Source organism: Embiotoca jacksoni, unplaced genomic scaffold (genome assembly GCF_022577435.1).
Source record: "Embiotoca jacksoni isolate LCO1_2020_lvr unplaced genomic scaffold, fEmbJac1.0.p SCAF_6, whole genome shotgun sequence".
NCBI classification, from domain to species: domain Eukaryota; kingdom Metazoa; phylum Chordata; class Actinopteri; family Embiotocidae; genus Embiotoca; species Embiotoca jacksoni.
The window spans coordinates 11,500,548-11,522,905 of record NW_027185414.1 but is presented as its reverse complement, the minus strand read 5'-3'; the positions used below and the strand labels follow the sequence as shown (position 1 = coordinate 11,522,905).

Here is a 22,358-nt window from a genome sequence, read left to right as displayed (position 1 = left end):
GCCATCATGCGATCGTGTATAGTTTATGGGTGGATGGTGTATGGAGCAGCAGCCAAGAGTACATTAAAAAAAAATTGACAGAATTCAGTTCAGAACCCTAAAGTTTAGCATAGATGCAATTAAATCCACCCCTAACAACGCATTACTGGTGGAAGCTGATGAATTACCATTAAGTTTAAGACGTTCAAAACTAGCTCTGGCATATTGGGTGAAGCTAAAGGGAACTGGAGAGGAACTTCCTGCATCAAATGTGCTGTGTGATTGTTGGGAATACTCTCACAATTTAAAGGCAAAGGGTCCGGTTGGACTATTAGTACGGTAGCCAAAGAACACGGTTTAAATGGGTTGTATGTATGTAAGTATGGGCCTAATGTAATGTGGGGAAATGTTCCCCCTTAGATATTACCAGTACACAATGTGGAACAGAAGAACAAATGGATGAAAAGAAATTTGAATGATATTGGATATCGGATTCCAGAATATATCAACAATAACTATTATAACTATATGCCTATCTATACTGATGGATCTAAAGACACAGGGAGTGGACACGTAGGATCAGGGGTATTCATAGTAGAATTTAATATGGTCATATGCAAACAAATTAATGACAGACTGTCTGTTTTTACAGCTGAAATCGTAGCAATAATCTGCAGACTACAACAGGTAGAAGAGGTCAGGCCTGAGAAAGTGGACATCTGTTCAGATTCTGCTGCAGCTTTAAACAGCCTGATGTGAAAACAAACGATGAGAGGATTTAGTGATGGAAATACAGTATCTCTGATCATGTTGAGACTCCAAAGACTTGGAATAAATGTAAATAAACTACACACCGCGGTAAGGTCGGCGGCGGTATGCGCAATGTTCAAATTGGTTGCGATCCGCCAATCAAATGAGAGAAGAGCTGCGGCTGCGTATTTACGACAGTGTCGTAAAGCGCCAATGTTGTGTTTGGAAATTTGACCAGTCGTCCTCTGAACTGAGCTCTCAGTCGCCCTTCAGACAACACAGAAAGTTTGCTCCTCTTGGCTGGACGGACACTAGTCTAAAGCTGAACCATGGCAGGGACAATTGCGCGGAAAGCCGTTGATTACCTGAAGAGCAAAGAGTTGAGAGATTATTTGACGAGGTATGTTTCAGAAGACGCAACGTTTCTCTATTAGCACGGATGCTAACGTGGCTACTCGTTAGCTAATGTTAAACAGCTGGCGGAGTTCACTGTCCTGATCAGTGTAGCCAATGTTTGTATTAAATATTATGACCATTTCCCCCAAGTTTGTATCTGTCTTTTCCCTTTGACCTAATTTTTTCCCCGCTCGTTTAGTTAGCTGGTTTTCAAGGACGATCGTGCTTCCTGTCGGTCAATGAGACTGTTAAAGGAGGAAAAACTGGACATGAACGAGGTCGTTGTTTTTTAACCTGTTGTCGGTCACTTGCAGTAGTGTCACCCCTAAAAACAAATAACAAACCCAGTAAGTGGTTCACCTGTCACTGTCAGATTATCTAAAAGGGAAACAACCACGTGGCTTCCACAAACAGATGATTTAGTGGCCAATGTCAAAGCTTTAGAGGAAGAGGAAAGCAGGGACGACTACCCCTACTGCTTTGTGACCTGTTTTTAAGACGCGGGTTAATGAGTACACGATGCTCTGGTGGTGTGAGTACACGATGCTCTGGTGGTGTGAGTACACGATGCTCTGGTATGTCTGTGTGATGCAAGAAGCAGCCTGTGTTTGCATGTGTTACAGATAAACATGATGTTATCTCCGTGTTAATGTCTGAACAGGTTTGTCCGTCCTGACACTGCAGGTGGGCTTGAGGCACAAATTAGGATGCTGTTTGGCCTCAGGCACTTTCTCTGTGTTCCTTTGGCTCTGGGCTCTTTTTTTGTTGTTTTGTTGTTGTTGGTGTGTTTTGTAACACGCATACATGTTTACCAGCTGCTATCATGAATATTGTAGCTGCCAACTCTCTATCCAGGGACTAGGGGCCCGTCTCATGTATTACAGCCTAATTCAGTGATGTGGAGAAGATAAAACAAGACTAAACAGATGATGTTACTCACTGCAGGACCCGTGTTCTTTTACTTTGTCCTCATTTCATTTGCGAATAGCTTAAAATAGACTTGTGACATGTTCCGGGTGCCTGTACTTGCCTTGTGACCTCGTTCATATCGGTATGACTTACCTCTATGCTCTGTTCTCTTTCATGTGGCACCGAAAATATAAAAACAACATTGAACAGCACGGTAAGTCCTCATCCTCTCTGTCAGTTTGTTTCTATTTGTGTGTCTTCCCATTTGTAACTGCCTCCAATTTATTTGTACAAATGTCCCTGTTTTTTGCTTTGACTAGTTGCGCTGTACACACCTATGAATTTGACACTTTTTATGAGTGTATCATTTTCAAATCTTAATTCTCATATTTGTGCCTCTGTTTTAATACTTTTACTTTTATTATGTGAATCATGGTACATATTTAATCCATAAGTACATGGTTCTGTTTTTCTGTTCAAATAGATGATGATAAATGTCCAAACTATAATGTGTCACTCTTTTTTTCTCGGCAGCATTTCTGGGGTCCTGTGGCAAACTGGGGTCTTCCTATAGCCGCCATCACAGATATGAAGAAGAGCCCTGAAATCATCAGTGGCAGGATGACCTTCGGTAAGAGGAGGGCAGAGAACACGTGTACAGATAAACCTGGATGTACACATTCAGTGCACGCAATACTCCTATCCTTTTGTAGCTAACGCTGTAAGTGTTAGGGTTGTAATCTGCACTTTATCTCAAGGGTCCTTAGAAACAAGGGATTCTCTACAGCTTGAATGAGAGACTTTCACTTTGGCCTGGCAGAATAATTTGTACTGACCATAAAGTCTGTACTGTAGTATTGACTGTGTGCAGTTTTACAGAGGAGGACTCATGTCTGTATTGTATTAGGATTTGCTTCATGATTTCCAATCTCTCCTGTTTAGATGCTTTTTAACCATATTTTTTTTTAAACTTTATACTCCTATTAGTTTCTGACTATGGGGAGGGGGCAACAACTTGGAACATAGAACATTTATAAGATACTGAGTGTCCAATATGAAGTGGCTTATAAGAAGGCTTGCGTGTGTTCTTACTCTTTACAGCTCTGAGCTGTTATTCACTGCTCTTCATGAGGTTCGCCTACAAGGTGCAGCCACGCAACTGGCTTCTGTTTGGTTGTCATTTGACCAATGAGACGGCACAACTAATCCAAGCGAGCCGTCTCATCAAACACAAGTAAGAAATATTTTATTGTGTATATATAAAAATAAATTATCGTAAAGGGATCATGTATCGTGACTTTGTCTTTTATATTTCCCCAAAAATTGTGGCTATACATCATGGTCTGCAGTTTGCAATCAACTATCCATAGAAAAAAGTTAAATTGCCTGCAAGCCATGACTATTATGGAGATGGATAAGGCAGTACGCAATGATTATACGAGATATAAAATAGGATTACTACATAAGTGTTGTAGAGTCAAACAACCAGACATAAGAGTCCCGATCAAATCCTGATGTGTGTCCAAGTATGAATAATACAATGATTAATATTTTCTTTGTCATGTATTTGTTTTTTTTTTTTTTTTTTTTTTTTTTTTTTTTCAAAACAGGTTTAAGTTGTCCTTTCTATTTTTTTGGACAACAATAATGACCAAAAATATTTGCATATTTGCAGTTATTTTCCATTTGGTTCTTTCTTTTTACTTTTACCCCCATGACCTTTGACCCGTTGTGTCACTTTACAAAAATGTTATGATGACAAGCAGTATTAGCAAAGTGAACCTCAGTGTGACATGACTGCAGCACATGATGTGCTATTTATGATAATAAAACCTGTTAAGGTCACAGGATAAAACAATTATATTCACTCTGTGTCTGTTTTTCAGCATGGCGAAGAAGAAGGCATCTTAGTGGCAGAGTGAAGCAGATGCACAAAGCTGCCTGAAGAGTGGCGCCGTGCTGCGTCAACAGCCACCTGAACCAGGATATCAGAACTCGTCCATCTAAACATTTGATCTAATTAGTGAAACCGCTGCACTTAAACCATTTTTTAAACCTGACGTTACCGTGATTTATCCCCCTCATTAAGTTTTAGTCACTTTAGTACACAGACAGAGGAAAAGCTGAGGCTCTTTTCAAAGAAATCACGTCAACTGCTGTGATTTATTTATAGACTTTTGCAACATTTAACATGACACTCACAAAATGTAATGTCGGTGAATGTACACTCAGCTAACCAGCTTGACAGTTAGGAGCCTTGCACACGGGATCCAGTCGCTGTTGCACACTTTCAACCAAGGTTAAAGCAGTCATCATTTATTAAACATCTCATTTCAGGTAATTGTCATAAATGTTTATATTGCATCATAACCTGCTTAGAAATTTAAATCAAGAATATTTTATAGAGAGCTAAGGTTGAGATTAGTTTGTGCAAATATGTCCACACTGTGGCAAAGAATCACAGACTAAACATATTGACTTTGATTCATCAACCTTTATTTAAGCAAAGAACACACAGAGCTAAGTGGTCTGTCTGCTGTTTCCTGGAGCAAGATAGTATGCTATGAAATTAATGTATGATTGTGTGGGAAGATCCAGTTTGGCATGGTTTTAAGCAGTACAACAAATAAAGACAATTCAAATACACTGTTTTAATGAAACAAAATAAATATCAAAATTTTTCACGTGGTGAAACTGCCCACATTATAGAGCAGTGTAATCAGATTGTGGTCTGGGTTATGATCCTGCGTGACTGGGCAAGGCTCGCTGCTTCTGTCAGTTCTGACCAAACACGTGCCATGTGTTGTTTTCATGTGTAATTCACATTAATTTATTGTCCCTGCAATTCACATTATAATACCTGATTAATGTTTGGATTCTCATGAGTTTGTTCAAATAAAACGGCAATAAGAAACTTGATTTCTTTTCAGAGATTGTTTTTTATGAAATTCAGCTTTGCAACTACAATTGTCATGCAATCTTTGTTTGTCTCAGTCGTTGTCAGGGATCAGGTGACATTTACAGTGTCAGAGTTGTTTCCATAGTAATGCCAAGGAGGAACCTGCTCTGTATTTACACAACATTTGGCTCTGCAATCTAATGCCTTGTTAAGTTAACACTTAAACACTGTTTCAACAAAGTCACAAAGCACAAATCAGATTAACTGCAAATTAATTATTTCATGTCACGTGATTTCATGTAGGCTACACACCCAAACTGAGATTTGCTGAGAATGTACCATTTGTTTATTTTCAGCCATTCTATTTATACTAAGTCAACATTTTTGTTAAACAAGTAGGGAGTAGTGTTCTGATTCTTTATGTAAGTAATTCATATTTGTATTTAACTAGGATTATGCACACTTGAGTGTATGTACAGTGATCATTGTGCTGAATGGATCTCAGAATTCTGTTATTTTTCACACATTAGTTTGGATAATCAGCATTTTAATATTGTAGTGTTGCTGTGGAGCTTAATTGTTTGATCAGTAACAATGCCTCATGATTGATCTGTTTCTTGCAATCAATATCTGAACTCTGGCTGTCAGAAAAAAAATGTCCTCTGAAATGCAGAGTGCAACATAAAATGGAAATACAAGAGTAAGGCGTGAGTACAGGAAAATTGTCCTTAGATTTTGTTGTCGGAGCTGACTAATTAAACTCCAGCAGATGGCAGTAAAAATGCAACAAAAAGGACTCCGCTGCAGCTGAGCTGCGAAGAAGACGCACTCCAACATGGCGTCGCTCAGCAGTGATGAGTGGAGAGCTATCTGCGACAAATTCAACAACGCCCAAAACCTGACAGACGTGGAGTCACGAAATGACCCAGAAAACGACCCGTTCCGCTCTAAGTACAAGGCCAGGGAGCTCCTCAGGGAGATTTACTGCTCGCTAAAGAGCTTTGAAGCCGGTGAGGGTGAAGAGGAAGGCGGCGGAGAGAGCGCCGAGCACCGGCCCACGGAGGAGCCGGTGGACGGGCAGAGGGAGGACGGGTTCGGCCGGGGCTTCAGCGGCGACGCACCAGCCGGGGTGCGGGCCGCTAAACTCGGGGCCGTGGAGTATTACCTGGGCGTGAACCATGTCGACACGGAGGAGTTGTCAGCCGGGCAGGAGCATCTAGTGAACTGCATGAAACTGATGGAGAGATGCCGGGTGTCGTCGGAGAATGTGTCGTTGTTTATCCATGTCAGGGTAATGTTGACAATCCACCATCTATAATCACACACAGGTTCCTGAGTGTCAGCTGGCAGCTTTGTCATTTAATCCGGCAGCTGTTTACAAACAAGCCGAGGAGATAACTAACAACAGCAACAAAAAAGCACAGGAAACTCTTCTAAATATAATTTGCGATGTTGAAACATCTGGTTGAACAGCTGCAGTAAATTAAACAGGACTCGCTGTCTAAAATACGAGCCAAGAAATTGTGTCAAGTGACCACTCGACATAGTCCTGGAGGATTTTCCATAGCAGTTTACAGAAATCTCTGTAAATAAAGTGGTTACAATTCTGCTTTATGTTCAAACCATCGTAGATCAGACCGTGTTGATCTGACCTGATGCTCATGTGTTGGCTCTTTGTGATAACAGAACCAGCTGGGCATCCTTTGGGCAGGTCGGGATGAGACAGAGACGGCTCAGGGCTTCCTGGAAACAGCAGAATCCATCTACCAACGTTACATAAAGGAGGTAAGGCTGGTCTTTTGAGCGATTGACAAGATTGTGGCAGAAAACAAGTATAATTTAGCACATTTGTTAACTGCCAGTGAAGCACATGAAGGATGATGAATCGACCATGCAGTAATCTGTAGATTGCCACCAGCAGGGGAGGAGGCGCATAACGTGCTTACAATGTATTGCTTCTTTCAGATTAAGGTGAAATTATTATTCACAAGAGAAAATGACTCATAATTATGAGTGTCTTACAAGAAACCATACTGACTCCACAGTCTCTCTGCCCTGCAAGAGCCAAAATGACTATAATTGAGAACTGCAAAGGGCAAATCCTCATTGTTAAGAGCCATGTTTGTTGTGTTTTTTTTTTTTTTTCAGGATGGGAGTCCTCCCACTGATATGACAGAGTACTTCACTACTGAGGAGAACCTGCTGACGCATCAGGAAAGAACCAAGAGGTAACCTGTAAACATGCATGTTAAGCATGCAATACGTGTTCATATTGCATGCAGATCAACAGATTTGTGACGTGTTCACATTATTATCCTTGTTTTTACTTTGTCCCTTTCGCTTCTTTCTCTCCTGTTCATCTTTACCCTGCAGGTTTGAGTTGGCATACACCCACACCATGTACTATCTTGCTCAAGTTTATAAAAACCTTGGTGAGTCTACAAGTGTTTGAGTACATTTTGTGGAACCGTATATATTTATTGGTTAATGTGGATTAAATACTTTTACTTCTGCCTTTGAATTGCATTCATACTTATATTAAAATGTTGCTTTATTTGCTGATAGTTATGATAACTGTAGTGTTTTGTCCCCCAGGCCAAACTGAGCGTGCTGCCACCTACTGCCACAGTACCCTGCAGAGACAGTTACAGTTAAATCAGTTTAGTCCAATGGAGTGGGCTCTAAACGCTGCTACACTATCACAATATTACATCACCAAGGTAGGGCACATATTGATTTGAAGGGACGGAAGCAATTGATTTTGACGGAAGCAAAGTTTTCCACCAATGCTTAAATGTTTCCGGTTCAGCTTTACAGAAACTTTTGATTGATAACTTTGATTACATGCAATAATGTGGGTTGGAATAATCAAATATACTTTATATGATCTGCTTTAGGGGTCCACTATGGCTGTCACCAGTAGTTTTTTTTTTGTTTGTTTTTCAGTAAGTAATTACAGGCATGTGTATATTTTTATGTGATTTCTAGGGCCGATACATGGAAGGCAGACATTGCCTCTCGGCAGCCACCGTCATATCGGGTTTAGCAGGGGAGGTTCCCTCTGAGGCTGCAGCACAGGAGAGTAAGTATCTATGTCAACATTTAATTAATATGCACATAAAAATACGTATTTGTGTTGTATTCTGTACCCTTCATCAACTACAACGATTCAAACAAACTTGTTCGTCCTTACTTTCTCCTCTCTTCTCCCTCACTTTATCCACACATATTTCTCAGTCCCTCCCTCTCTCCTGACTCATCTTAACATCATTCTCTCCCTCTGTCTGATGCAGGTGAGACAGAGAGCGATCGCAGGGAACATCTCAGACAGAAGAGAGCAGAGATTGCGAGATGTTGGATCAAATACTGTCTCAACCTGCTGCAGGACTCCAAGAAGCTGCTAGAGGTACTGCATGGATGTGTGTGTGCATGTTAGAGCTGCAGCAATTTGTTGATTAACAGGATTAGCTTACTAACTATTTTGATAATTAATTCATTGTTTTGGGTAATTTTTTTAATTTAAAAAAAAAAAAAAAAAAGCTTTATCTGAAAAATTGTCTTATTCCATTTTTTAAAATGTGAATATTTTCTTAGTGATATGAAACTAAATATCAAAACAAGATATTTTAAGTTGTAACGTTAGAAAACAATGGTAAATTTTTAAAGACCAAACAGATTATATATTAATTGAGTAAATAATCAACAGATTAATCAATAATGAAATAATTATTTGAAGCCTTAATGCACATGTATGTGGCTGCTAATAAACTCCTTTGTGAATTATGGTGACAATAACCACAAAACATTTTCATTAGAAAACCCAAAGAAAAAGTACTTCTTACCAAAGAAAAAGCTTTGTTTAAAGCATTTTAAGGATTATCACTTCATGTCGACTGTTTTCGTTTTGGCCAAATCTTGATTTGCACGTTTGTTCATGTGGAGTATCTGTTTATTTCTTTCTGTTTACGTGTCCACATGCTTGTGTTTATCTTAGATCTATGTAATCATTGTGTGTGTCTTACAGGATGTTTGTTTGTGTGTATTCAGGACAACATTGGGGAGCTGGATTCTGATCGTCAGGATGAGCTGAAGAGAGCGAGAAGACGTGAGGAGGAGGAGGAAGAGAAGGGCAGGAAGAGTGCTCTGCTTTTCGGCTCTGAAGACACCTTCGACTCCATTGCGAGCCTGGAAGAGAAGGTCAGTCTGTTGTGTCTGATACTGTTTCTGCTGCTGCTAACAATGCTATTTTCATATCTATTATTGTTAAGGACCATGTTGTACTGATACTTGTCAACAAAAACAGTCGAAATGCTCTTAAGATGTGATATCAGTTGCTGTTTTTAATGTATGTGCTTTCATATTGTTATAATAGAAGATTATAATGTGACATTATCTGGTCGTGAATCATAAACATAATCAATTGGAGAGAAATCTGGTTTTAAATGTAGAATTAATGTTACCCTGTCATTAGAGGGTGCAATTTTGCAAATATATACTCGCCCCAACATAGTAGTTGAGATCACGCCTTAGTTTGTACATAAAAGGGATGAAACTCATTTTGCTTGGTTTTCAGGTGCTGTGTTTGTTCCCATTGGACTTCACTGAGGCCAGAGCTGTATTCCTGGTCGGACAGAATTATGTCGTACAGGTATGGACAACACGCACACAGGCAGACAGACTGAATTTGGATAGACTTATACAGACACTAGTATAAGTAAACAGATACACACAGCAGGGATGCACAGCTTGATAATCTCACAGAGCTGAGTCATTGAATTTATCAGTAACTATATATTACCTGGAATTCACCCAGAGGAAGTCAGCATACAAATATATGCAGGGAAAAAAATAACAGATTTGGCAAATGTAACACTTGTTTTAATCGGTCAGTGCAGTGTTTGGACTGCAATGCCCTTTAATACTGTATGTGTGGATGTCAGTATGTCCAGTGGTTACTCTGTGAGGTTGGTTAAAGTGCACTGTCTGCTCTAATATTGCTATGGAGGATCTAAAAACACCCGATACACACTGCTGAATAATAAAAATGGGACAGTGAAAAACAAAAGCCTTATTCTTTTAGTGTCTGTCAGTCATTGATCTTTATTTGTGACCGTCTTTCCGTGCTTTCACTCACTCCAAGGCCAAGGACTACTTTCAGATGGACGGATATGTGACGGACCACATTGAGATTTTGCAGGATCACAGCGCTCTGTTCCGCTCCCTGGCTTTCTTTGAAGAAGATCTGGAGCGACGCTGCAAAATGCACAAACGAAGAGTTGACATGATGGAGCCAATTTGCAATGGTACTTTGTTCTTTAGACAAATTTGACTTTTGTTCCTTCCATTGCAGACAGTTTTATCTTTTCATGTATTTTCAGTTCAGTAGAAAAAAAAAAACTGAAGAAAATAACTTATGGTAATTGATGAATTGGATTCTTGAATTCTTTATAGACTTGAATGCCCAGTACTACCTACTGATCCGCAGACAGTTGATGTTTGAGTTGGCTGAGACCTACAATGAAATGATGGACTTGAAACTGACGCTGGCCAACAGACAAGCAGATACACAGTCTCTCGATAATCACACCATTAAGAAATTCAACCATCTCTGCTCAGCCTCTGCTAAGTAAGTCTACATTTATTTGTGAAGTACCCATGTGTGTTTCTGTGCATCTCTCTTACTCTTTAATTAATATATAATCCTCTCCTCGGCAGGTTCTTCCAGATGTTCCTGGACTCTCTGTGTTCACCAGAAGGGAAGTTTCCGGAGCACCTGGAGGAGGAGGTGCTCAGACCAGCTCTGGTGGCTCGCTTCAGAGTTGCACGACTACACAGCCGACTGATCAGCTCTTCACCCACTGAGCAGCTGGAAAACCTCGACAAATGTGTAGAAAACTACAAGTACGAAAATACCTTTGTTAACTTATACATCCAACAATTCCTGGTTTTTATGTCCAAAGAGTTGATGTCACCCTAGCAGCACAAAGACAAAAAATTAAAAGAGATGTAATTGGTCAACTAGAAAGGAGCTCGTGGAGAGTACGAAGATGTGTGGCTGCACTCACCATCCTGCCAGCTGCCTTGATGTTTAACGTTTCTTCTTCCATCCGTTGTCTAGGTACGTGGTGCAGTATTGTGAGGCCCACCCTGAGGCAGCATCCGCCGTGGAGACGGAGCTGGAGCTGAGTAAGGAGATGGTCGGCCTCCTCCCTCTCAAAATCAACCGCATCAAAGCCAGGATGGTTGTAGACAACTGAAGGTCGCCACTGTTCACTGACTGACTTATTAATTGACTAATTGTGTTAAATCCATCCAAAAGAGTCAGTCAATTTATATTTACCACCTTATAGTCAAAGGACACGACCAATAATTTGAGAAACTGAATTGCAGATTGACTTCTGTTCTTACTGTAATTGTTTTGGTGATTGTTTTTTGTGCAGTGGGCATGCTGCTTTCACAAGACTGTTGAATACATTACAGTCTGTACATGTGCGCTCTCCTCTACCATTGTGGGTAATTTACCTTTAATTTAGATTGCATATAAAATACACTGTTCAACATCAATAAGAGAATGAAATAGTACTAAGAATTGATTGAGAATGGTTTGGTATATCATTACAACATTGGTGTTGTAACACAGTATTTGTAGGTTCTTCACTAATGTGTAGAAGACATGTGCAAGTCAAACAGCTGCTTGGACCAAGCCTCAGTGTCCTCACAGCAGATATGTGTAACAAGTTCTTATTGTATTTTGTCAAATGTTGTTTTTTTGTTTCATTTTAATTTTATTTTACTTTCAAGTGTCATCTCTGACCCTAGCCTAAAATATACATGTTGTTTTTATTGTTAATCATATTGGTTTTCATTTAATGTGGCTTTATTTTCTATTAAGCACATATTTTCTAAAGCACTCCAACGCGCTAAAATTGTGTTTCTTCAGCTGCGTTTTGTGTCTGTTGGTTAAACCAATGTTACACATACTGTAACCAGAGTTCCGTGAGTTAATGAGGTAAAGACAGAGTTGATCCTATTGACCGGCTGCTGTTGCTCGTCAGAAATGAGATGCTTGTTCTGCAAATGAGCAGAATAACAGTCATTAAGTGGACTTGGCTCCATTGATGTTGGTTTAGTAGACATCATAATCTGCATGGTGCAAGCTCCACCCACTTCAACCTGTGTGTAGGAGTCACAGCCTGTTTTATTTGCAGTAGATACTCTATGTAATGATATGAAACTAATGAAGTGATTCACACTTATGCTACAATACCAGTATGTGCTTTTTTTTCTTTTTTTTTTTACTTGCAACGAGTAGCTCCGAGTGGGACCTCGGTGTTTCTTCTGGCATGCGCCCATTTACCACAAGGTTGATTTAATGAGTTGGGGGTCCCTGAGTAAAAGGTTCAAATCATCTGTTTTGGGCGCAGATGAGTTTTATAATTTTTTTTCCAGACTTTTAAACTGCTTAATGCAGGGAGATGTCTGAAACTGTGTCTATTAAAACTATATTATGTCTTAAACTGTGACAATGTTATGATGTCCTATAAAAGTTATAAAGTATATCTCAACTTAAAGCTTTTTGTCAAGTCTATCTTTGTATTGTTCTTCTGAAGCTGAATCACTTTGCGTCACAAGGGGGATATCTGTGAATTTGATTGGATAGAAACGTAAACAGATTTACCAAGAGATTTTGGGTCATCAAATGTATATACATATCGTAAAACCTTACGCAAGCCATTCAGAAACGGGTAGCTCATGAGTTGTGGGTTGGAGACTCCTGGTTTAGAGTCAGATGACAACTTATGGGAAAATATTGGACAAATAATGGTTCCATTCAGGGACAGTGGATTGCGACACTTGATGTTGATTTTTAGAGTTTCAGAAAGCTGTCTACAATTTTTATTTATAAATTTTGCCAAATAATGAAAGCTGACACACACTCCCATCCCCCACATCCCCACCTCCACACCCTGACAATCATACAATTTAAAATAATGAATTGAAATTGCAGTTTTTGCAGTATTTGTGTTTTCATCATGCAATAAAAAAATTTTTTAATACATCTAAATCTGCAACTGCTGCTGTAAATTATACTGCCAGTGACCTTTCTAATGCTTGTTAAAACATGTATTGACATACCTGCTCAACTTCAAATTAATATGCTGGGAATGAAAACTTGGCCTAGACAACTTACTGGAAAGTCCACGCTTACATAAAGCTTACTGTAAATACAGATTCATAGTAGTTTTAGGATTGTTTCACAATCAAATTTGTGGGCTGTCAGCATTATCTTGAAATGCCTCCAAAGACTGTTACCACACTATTACATCCTGATTCACACTCCAAGGAGCCCGTAATGTAGAAAGAGACAGAAGTAGAGTTGTGTTGGATAAACTGGTTCAGCAAGTTTGTGAGCTGAACACACAAATCCACTGATTTGTGATTATTTTGATTCTCAGTCACCTCCCCCTCACAAATGGTCTCTGTGGAGCCCAAACAATTCTTGTGTTTTAGTGTCACTTTTCCCTGCAGACTGGTGAAAAGCTCCTGGTTTATTTGTATGTATGTTAACGACTGTGTTTACATTTACTATGTGTCTGAGCATGTGAAAATAGTGCCCTCTCATCTGCCATAAAGTCTGGTTACTCAGACAATAGACTTGAATCCCACATAATATTATAGGGGTGGGAATGGAAAACAAGCTGACTGTAAAAACAGACTTTTTATACAGTAGATGCTGGCTGCTGCAGGGAAACTCATATATATCGAATAGAATCTATCAGATATTAGTGTTTGTGTAGGCATTGCAGCATTTAAAAGAGCTGGAGGCAAAGAGAAGTATCAAAATGGGGATATGCTGTGTGTTCAATAATGTGTTTAAGTGGGTATATGTGCCACGTAAATATGTGACTTACTGTATCTATGTTCCTGTGTGCGTATTTGTATGTGTGGTTGTGCACAGAGCCGATGTTGGGCAGGCTAGTGTGTCATTTCCTGAAGGAAAATGATAGCAGCTGATGTTACCACTTCCTGCAGCATTCTACTGATGTGTCATCTGAAACAAACACTTCTCTCTGTCTTTCGTCTTTGTTTTTTGGCCAACAAAGATGAGAAAAAGGCACAAAACAGACACACAAAGACATGAAAGAAGAATAGTAAGAGGATTAAGAAAAACACTAAGGAATGCAGTGCTCAGCTCACACAGCCACCTCTGGCTGTGTTGTACAAGGACTCAACAAATATTTGAGTGCTGACATTAACATGTGTACACACACACATACACATATAGGTCAGGAGGTTAGACTGTTTCAGAAAAAGGCCATCCAGACATCATAAACCAGTTTCTTATACGTACTGTTGTAGGTATGTGTGTCTGTGTGCATGCGTGTCTCAAGGAAATCAAATGTCTTGTCCTCAATGTCTTTAAGACAAGACACCTCCACTTTTAAGATTGATTGAAGAAAAGAATCTGGTTGTGAGTGTTTTTAATTCTGTGCTTTGCTCTAAAATATAGTACAAATTGAGTGTTAGTTTGTCTTGTGTCTCATGAAGATCAGCTAAAAAAAAAAATTGCGTGTATAGCATTGCAACACACTTGGATAAACATTGAGGGGTGCGGTGAGATGGTGTGATGTGCTGCTGAAGTGACAATCACAATACCACAGATATGTTATCAGATGAGTTCCTCTCATTATGAGCATCTGGAGCTAAAAAACAAGTCTAATAACAGATGAAACCAACACTCAACAACAATTACACAGAAGTGCTCATGGACTGAACTGAATTCATCTGAAAGCAGAAAAACACAGTCGGTTTCTTATCTCAATATAAAACGAGCCCTGCAGCCAATTAGGGAAAATTGTCTCTTCCTCTCAGTCGCTATCATCATGAACACAGATTGGATCTTGACCGCTATCTTTTGGTATTTAATCTGGCCGAGTGTACTGTTACACAAACTCAGACTTGATATATAACATTTGAGTCAGGTAATGCAACCGTTTCCACTGACGATGTTGAGCCATTTTTTTCTTCAGAAGCCTTCAAGAAACCATGACGCAGTCAGAGGGCTGAGCTCTGTTTAGGGGAGTTTCACTGTCTGAGGCAGTTTTCACTTACCCTTCCCCGCGTAAAGACGCCTCATTTGGAGAAGCAGTGCCTTTATATTTTCCTGTTTTGTTAAACGAAGAGAAATTTAAGCATGAAACTGATCCTGCTCCTCGTCGTCGCCTGCCTCGCCTTACACCGTGGAAAGGGTAAGTCGACAATTAAATCAACTTTGTGGCTCTTCTTGCTGGGGATGGATGTCGCAGTATACTTTATTTGGACAGGTTGTAGTGGAAACAACAAGCAGACATCCTGACATGTGCGTTCAGGGAAGATCCTCTGGGATCCTGGGATTCAAAGGCCATCAGGGGTCTTTGATTAACAATCAAAAATAGAGAACTGCTCCACTTACTGTTATCTGTGTCAGCATAATGTGATTCCTGTAAGTAACTGACTCATTTATTACGGTCAGGGTTCTCCATTCTCACTGTTGGGCTGTTCACCATCATCCCCATCTGTACAGCAAACTTCAAAAACTTTAAAAAAAAAATGTACTCTACTCAAATATTCTGTACGTCACGATAACATGCCATGATGTTTTGGTAAAAAAAAAAAAAAAATAGGTTGCCTGGTCTATTGTCGATATTAAATCGGAAAGAGCAAAGGCGTTTCAGTTTCCGAGTTCAGTTTCGATGCGACTTGTTGAACACTGCGTACATGTAAGGGGACTTTTTGGACTCCAATCGTCACACTTTTTTTTTTCAATAAAGGAGGGGGGACTGCGTGGGAAAATCCTAATAAATGAAAGACCATATCAATCTTGTGGTGCTTTTTCTTAATTAAATCCGGTACTTGTAGGATTACATGGCAGGCCCTTAGAGGACACGACGGCCCTCTTAAAAGTTTATATTAACCCCAATTTCCCAATAATTCCTGTTATTCATTTAACTCATTTTAAAGACATGACAAAAAGTAGCTGTGTTGTGTTCTGGTAATCGTTTGATTTGCCAGTTGGGCAAATGTTGGGACCTAAAGTAGAACAGCAGCTAAATCAAGGTTTTATTGAGCAGAATGACGATTGAAAATAAATTGTTAAAATGAGCCCATATTTTATTGTAAATGTAAAATAACATGCACACCCAAAATCTATACAGGCACTTCACACCATCGCCTTCACTCAACAGATTATTGTCCGTGCCTATAAAGCCTGCTGATATCTACTGTAAATTTTTACTAACACACATGATTCAAACTACTTTTCACAGGAACTCTCACACTCAAAAGTCACATAGTAAAAGATTATATGACAGATGGTGATAGATTACTTTTGGTAGTAGTGTAAGTGGCATGCAAATTTACCTCACTTACATTTGAGTAGGAAATACTGCTATTTTAAAAATGATTGTTGATGTGTTTGAGATAACCAAGAGCCAAGAAACTTTCTTAAAACAGCAACATGGGAGATATAGTAGACATTTCGGCAAAGCATTGGTGCAAATTTGGTTTGTCAAAGCGCTCATTCATAACAGAATGCCCAATAATCAGAAGATTTACATATATTTTGTTTAATGAGAAGTCTCAATTAAAATCTTGCCTGCCATAGCAATGAAACACTTAATAGGTGTTGCTGGAAACAAAAAAAAAGTTTATGGTTTCAGCATCAGGCAGCCTTTGTGATCAGCTTGCAGCGAGAAAAAGTTGCAATACCGATACTTCCTATTTTGACACTTTACTGAAAGACAAATAAAAACTCTGAGGGCCATTACAACAACTCTTACTTTAACCTGTTGCAGTATAGTGTTGTAATCTATTAAAACACTCTCATCTGGAACTACTCTAACCAAATGAGCCGATTCAGATGAACAATAAGGTGTTGCTTCAAAACTCCCTGACTGAAGTGAACTGTTGTATCATATGTTGAAGGAGGGAAAACGCCTAAAGTGAACATCAGTGACACTTTTCTTTCTTTAGGAGCACCAAGGACTGCTGTGTATAAGTTTGTGAGATGTAATCCTGAGGGTGACCAGGCCAACTGTGTGACTCAACAGAGTACAGAGATGCCATGGAGTCCAGACCTACCAGCCAAGCTGCCTGCTTCTGCCGCACAGTATCTGTAAGTATTAAAGTGTAGTGTCCACGTGTCCACGAGTGTGTACAAGCTGGGGATGTGAAGATTTATTTGATTTGTTAGTTGCTCAGAAGAAGGAGAGAGTGTCCTGGGAGCAGTGAGTTCACATCAATGTTAAAATGAGCCTGGAAAAACAAAACATCATCATCAAACAATGCTGCTGTCAGGCAAATGCAGACTTAGAATATAGAAATGCTGATGTTGCATTGGATCCGTTACCTTGGTTAACACAACTCCAGCAGCACAAGCTGCATCTGTGTGTGTGTGCATGCATGTATTGTGTGTTTGAGAGAGCATCTACTGTAAGTGTGAGGTAGGTGGCCAAGAAAAGCCAAAATAGAAGACAACGTGGAGGGATAAAGACAGATGGAGGGAACAACAGAGATGTTATTCTGTGGCCAGTTTTGCCTCACTTCTACATTAAAGTGAAATGAATGTTGGTCCTGTGTCTTTGCTGGAAGACAGTTTAATGTAATATAATTTTAATTTAATGTAATTTAACTTTATCCAAAGTATCTTATGTAAAGTTTTTTTGTGATGTACAGTATATTTGTCATGAAAATATATACACAGAGAGATCCGAGTTAGCACATGCCCTAAAACAGTAAGGACAGTTATAATGTATGCAGATTGCTGTAAAGTGAAAAACTAGAGAGGAAATGTACTCCATTTCATCTTAATTCTAGTATGTGTGTGTGTTTGTGGTGGAGAACTACATTGCTCAAAGTGCTTTCTTGAAGCAAACTTGAGCTGTGCATACTGCAGACTCCAGTACAGATAGTCAGTTCCTGTTGAAAGAGATTACTTAGATTGATGCCATGTACTCATAATGTGGGTGAAAAGTCACATGGCTTACTTTTACGTTTCTGTCATATTTTCTGCTCGTTTTCACTCTACAATGCGTACACCGCCATGCTTTTAAAAATCCATCTCTTAGATGTTTCATTGTCTGAGTGGTGCATGTAATGAGGGTATTTATGGTTTTAATATGACCAGGGTTCCTACTGTGCTGTATGTCGCTGTGTCTTCTGTCACTCTTTGCTGTTAAGTCACTTAAAAAAAAAAAAGCAAAAAGAAAATTATTCTTTTGTTTGTCCTTTTGTTAGTCACTTGATGGGCAAACTGTGTCTCTGCTTAAGGTCCCTACTGCTCAGTGTATGCTGTGATGAGCTAAGCCCCTTTGCATCTTTGAATGAAAATATGTTCACAAATTAACAATTTTCTAAATATTTAAAATACAAATTGGAGATTTTACTTGCATCTGACTGGAACGGTTGTTGAGCAATTGTTTGGTCATTAAAAAAAAAAAATTATAGTGAGGGCTTCATGCACAATCAAAATGTTGTTTGTCATGGCGGGTTTTATGTAAACATGTAAAATAGACTCAGCTGAGCTCATATCTCCGCTGAAACTCCACATTTGATTTTCATAAAAGTTAAAAAGTTAATTTGCCGTTACCATTTTGTTTCATGCACACCTTTTCATGCTGCTAAATGGATTAGTGGCCACTTTTAGTATTTCAGCTGATAATCACAGCTGGTCATTATTTTCTTTGTAGCTGTTTCTGTAAATAAAAAAAGGTCTGGTAGTTATGTCAAACTGTGCAATTGTTGTCAAATTTGACGATTTGACCAAAACAAATTATTTTCTACACCCACTCAGAAGTTGTATGAGTTAACTTGAGGGCACTCGTGAAAAACCCAGCAAACTTGAAAGACATTTAGATCATGTCTGTATAATGATTATAGGTGCAGACTCTCTTTTGTGCAACTTCTGGACCTCTAAGAGGGGTTCAACATCATTGTGGCTCCTCAGTGGACGTCATTTTTAACGTCAGCAAAGACGTTGGACTGATGTCGTTTGGACGTGTCTGAGCTCAGTGAGTCACTCACTGAGTTCCCCAAAGTTCATACAGTACTGTAAAAAAAAAATAAACCCCATCCAACTACCTTGGTAGAGGACAGCATTGTGAAGGAGTAATTTTTAATAATTTGAAAAAGTAATTCCAACCTCCCTTCATGTTTAATTAAACTTCAAACCGTGATCTTCTGGAATTAATGAGCCAGTAGAAAACTGCATGTGTGTGTTTGGGAATGAGAGTTTAGCACATAACGTACATGTGAAAAAATGTACGTCTTAATATAAGTGACTGCAGAGAAAAGTCAGAGTATCACAGCCCTGGTCTTAGGCCCCAGTTTCCTCTTTTCAAGTTCCTTCCTTTAACCATCAATCTGATGTCTTCATTACCTTATATTTAAAAAAATAATGTTTTTAGTATTGAATATCACAGATCCCAATTTATCTTGTTGGAGTCAGTCTGCGGTGTTGCTGAAATAACACAATAATAGATTTAAGCAGCTGTAGCTTTATACATGTTCTCTGCATACACAAACTCCCAGACAACCGTTTAAAAACCACTGATGAGTTCCTCAGAAACCACGAATTAGATTACATAGTTTGGAAGTCTCTATAAACACTGCTATAAATGGTTTGTGATTACAGATACACAAAAGAAAGTTAGAAGGTAGCAAAAAAAATATGGTTACCAACAAAGTAGATGCGTGTGGACAGCCTCAGAAAATGAAGTTTATTCTTATGGGATGTCTGTGTTGTTAGTTGAGAGTCTTTTCTTGGCTCTTACATCATTTGAGTATGTTTAGAATCACCAGAGTTTCCGCTTTAGTCTGCCTTTTTTCAGCTCGCCTTCAACAGGAAGTCAAAGGGAAGTGTTGAGAGGAAGTGGGCTGTGACGCCTGGTGGGCTGTTGTTCCTCTGGTCTATTGTTTCATATGTGTGTAAGTGCCACCACGTTGGTGGTTACTCATATTTGAAAAATATCAGATTACCTGTAAACAGACATCCAGTAATTAAACTACTTCAACGACCTTTGATGGAAAGTCTGCCTATAAAGCAGTTCAAGTGAGATGAGATCAAGTCTGACTCTATGTCTTCATTGTCCTAAAAATAAAAACAGCGTGATTTGCTGTGAAGTATAAAAGCGTAGTTATTCCTAAAAAAAACAACAACCATATTTGCTATTTTGAGCTAATTAGGAGCGAGTTTTGGCATTCAGAGTGCTGTTGTAACATTTTATGCTGAAAAAAGGCCCAGAACACAAAGTTGTTTCCACTCATTCTTGCTTTTGCAGCCTTTGCTTTTCTGTCATTAACCTCTGTCACAGTCTTCACACTCACTGCAGGTGGACAGCCTCCTTTCTACTCCGCAGCTTGTACTATTTTGCCATGCACTTATAAAGAAAGAAAAATATAATCAGACAGTATTTTCTGAACGAGTAATCAAAAATATGCCTGTAATATTTCACCACATCACAAGGAGATGTGTACAGATGCCTTATAAAATCATGTTATGGACATAAATTCTCATCCCTGTGGCTAAAAAGCCAAACTCCATCATTATCTTTCAGTGTCTGACTCTCCTTCTGTTTCCAGGGAGGCAGACCCTGAAGAGGATGAGAGTCCTTTGAGGGGGGAGGAAGAGGAGAAAACACAAATGATCAATGAAGAGGGGGAGTCACCTCAGGTGTTCCTGGGTCAGGAAGGTTCTGGTGGATATGAAGGTTCTGCAGCGGAAGGTCTGTACATGGGGGACCGTGCCTTGGCTGGTGAGACCGGCTCCGGTGAGTCCTGGACAGAGACAGACGATCAGCTACACAAAGGTATTTTTTGGGGGGAAAAGTTAATGTTTTTTTTTTTCTTTTCTGCATCATGTGGTTTGATCTAACCTTGTTTTATGTTGTCTTCTGTTTGTAGTTGGAGCTATCAGGAGGTTGTTCCCCAGCAAGTCTCTGTTTGATGAGGTGAAACCAGCAGAGCAGGAGCTGAAAGAGGATCACCTTCTGCAACTGTAGACCCGACAACCACCCACTTACAGAAACATACGCAAGGCAGCATCTGTTTGACTTCTACCCTGACTAGTCAGATAGTGAAACTAACATAGCATCACCACCTGCTGGAAAAACTTGGTCACTCAGAGATTGACAAAGGCCAAATATTTTGTATTCTCTGTACTGCTGAAATTGTTTTCTCCGGGGGCAACAGAACAAATGTAAACAACGTAGAAATAGATGACAAAATAAAAGATTGGTCTGCATAAATGAGATGTACCAGTATACACATGTTATTTTAGTCTCAGCAGGCTTGTATATGTGCTTTCTTGTGGAAAAAAGTTGTAATATGCTTTTTAAATACAAATTAAAATATGCTTGTACATCAGTATAATACCAGTGCAATAACATGATGCTTTTTTTCCATTCGTAGCTCACTATGTGCAGTTCTAACAATTTAGTTTTTGAGCAATAAGAGATATGTTCATTTTAAGGAACACAAAAACAAAGACTTTATTTTTATTGAGTGATCCCTTTGTCTCAAATATTGTGACACTTTCCACTTACCCAAATGCAACATATTCTGATTGCAAAGTTAAATAAGAGAACCTTGTGGACGCTGAACCAGTGTGAGCTAAAACATATTCAAAATATGTACTATGAACATCCAATTTGCTTTTGAAATACTTTTATCAATAAAGGATTTATTACAACAGTATTCAGTAATGTTTCCAGTGTATTTTATCTGAATTACTGTGATATCTGTTTGGTTAAATGTTTATTAAATATCAGCAATCAGTTTAGCATTTTGTGAATCTCACATTTTGATGAAGAAGTTTTTGATGAGTTAGTTATCTTTTGTTGAAGCCCTTAATTTTATACTCGTAACTACATGAACAATTATCTTCAGATTCTTTACGGATAAATGTGCAGGCCAATACATTTTCAAATTTTAGCTCATCACAGATGAGCCTATAATGTATTGGCATGTGTTTGCTGAAATCTAGCAAAAAATTGCAGTTGATAAATGTCAATGGCCTGCCTGGAAAATGTAGATGCAATGTTTCCAGTTATTTGTCCACCAGGGCGCACTGACAAACTTCAATTTCCAATTGTAAAATGTCCCACTCAACTCACTTTGGTTAAAAAAAAAAAGTTGATGTTACTCATTTATTTAAAAACGTTTTTTTTTTTTTCTTTTCTCAATTTGTGATATTAACATTGGCCTTAAAAATGGCCTTAAGTATTGAAGATCCAATCATCTCCAAAGCATAAGGCAAATTAAAGGGCCATACAATTTCAGTCGACAGAAATCATTCATTTCTTAACAAGGGTTTTATTGTGAAACATTTGTAGGAATATGAATAATCCAGAAGAACTGTTGATAATGGCATGATTGTTAACTTTAATAT

General features: G+C 38.9%; 3 protein-coding genes across 4 annotated transcripts; all 3 read left to right on the top strand.

Moving 5' to 3' along the window:
• The first annotated feature begins 952 nt into the window (after positions 1-952).
• On the top strand, positions 953-4,953 carry mpc1 (mitochondrial pyruvate carrier 1). Its single transcript, XM_069174143.1, has 4 exons — positions 953-1,133; positions 2,569-2,665; positions 3,136-3,268; positions 3,921-4,953. Exons 1-4 carry the CDS (start codon positions 1,059-1,061, stop codon positions 3,943-3,945), a joined length of 330 nt encoding a protein of 109 aa, XP_069030244.1. The 5' UTR covers positions 953-1,058; the 3' UTR covers positions 3,946-4,953.
• Positions 4,954-5,745: 792 nt separating this feature from the next.
• kifbp (kinesin family binding protein) lies at positions 5,746-12,504 on the top strand. The gene is made up of 13 exons (XM_069174050.1): positions 5,746-6,224; positions 6,620-6,718; positions 7,082-7,161; positions 7,307-7,365; positions 7,529-7,653; positions 7,922-8,015; positions 8,227-8,339; positions 8,981-9,130; positions 9,507-9,581; positions 10,074-10,236; positions 10,385-10,559; positions 10,649-10,834; positions 11,052-12,504. The coding sequence occupies exons 1-13, from the start codon at positions 5,769-5,771 to the stop codon at positions 11,188-11,190; spliced, it is 1,914 nt and encodes a 637-aa protein (XP_069030151.1). The 5' UTR covers positions 5,746-5,768; the 3' UTR covers positions 11,191-12,504.
• Positions 12,505-14,961: 2,457 nt separating this feature from the next.
• Positions 14,962-21,664, top strand: srgn (serglycin). 2 transcript variants are annotated; one of them, XM_069174321.1, is made up of 4 exons: positions 14,962-15,183; positions 16,946-17,087; positions 20,552-20,739; positions 20,873-21,664. In XM_069174321.1, the coding sequence occupies exons 1-4, from the start codon at positions 15,129-15,131 to the stop codon at positions 20,968-20,970; spliced, it is 483 nt and encodes a 160-aa protein (XP_069030422.1). In that variant the 5' UTR covers positions 14,962-15,128; the 3' UTR covers positions 20,971-21,664. The 2 variants fall into 2 exon arrangements, with proteins under 2 accessions (XP_069030422.1, XP_069030421.1); XM_069174320.1 differs by having other exon boundaries at positions 14,975-15,183; positions 20,552-20,778.
• The last annotated feature ends 694 nt before the right edge of the window (positions 21,665-22,358 follow it).

Bases quoted from the DNA above. Each gene is read 5' to 3' on its own strand.
- srgn (XM_069174320.1), top strand. From the start codon at position 15,129: ATGAAACTGATCCTGCTCCTCGTCGTCGCCTGCCTCGCCTTACACCGT. The intron at 15,184-16,945 runs GTAAGTCGACAA...TTCTTTCTTTAG, and splicing joins CGCCTTACACCGTGGAAAGG to GAGCACCAAGGACTGCTGTG. The intron at 20,779-20,872 runs GTATTTTTTGGG...TTCTGTTTGTAG, and splicing joins AGACGATCAGCTACACAAAG to TTGGAGCTATCAGGAGGTTG.
- mpc1 (XM_069174143.1), top strand. From the start codon at position 1,059: ATGGCAGGGACAATTGCGCGGAAAGCCGTTGATTACCTGAAGAGCAAA. The intron at 2,666-3,135 runs GTAAGAGGAGGG...TACTCTTTACAG, and splicing joins CAGTGGCAGGATGACCTTCG to CTCTGAGCTGTTATTCACTG. The intron at 3,269-3,920 runs GTAAGAAATATT...TCTGTTTTTCAG, and splicing joins AGCCGTCTCATCAAACACAA to CATGGCGAAGAAGAAGGCAT.
- kifbp (XM_069174050.1), top strand. From the start codon at position 5,769: ATGGCGTCGCTCAGCAGTGATGAGTGGAGAGCTATCTGCGACAAATTC. The intron at 7,366-7,528 runs GTGAGTCTACAA...TTTGTCCCCCAG, and splicing joins TCAAGTTTATAAAAACCTTG to GCCAAACTGAGCGTGCTGCC. The intron at 10,835-11,051 runs GTACGAAAATAC...TCCGTTGTCTAG, and splicing joins AAATGTGTAGAAAACTACAA to GTACGTGGTGCAGTATTGTG.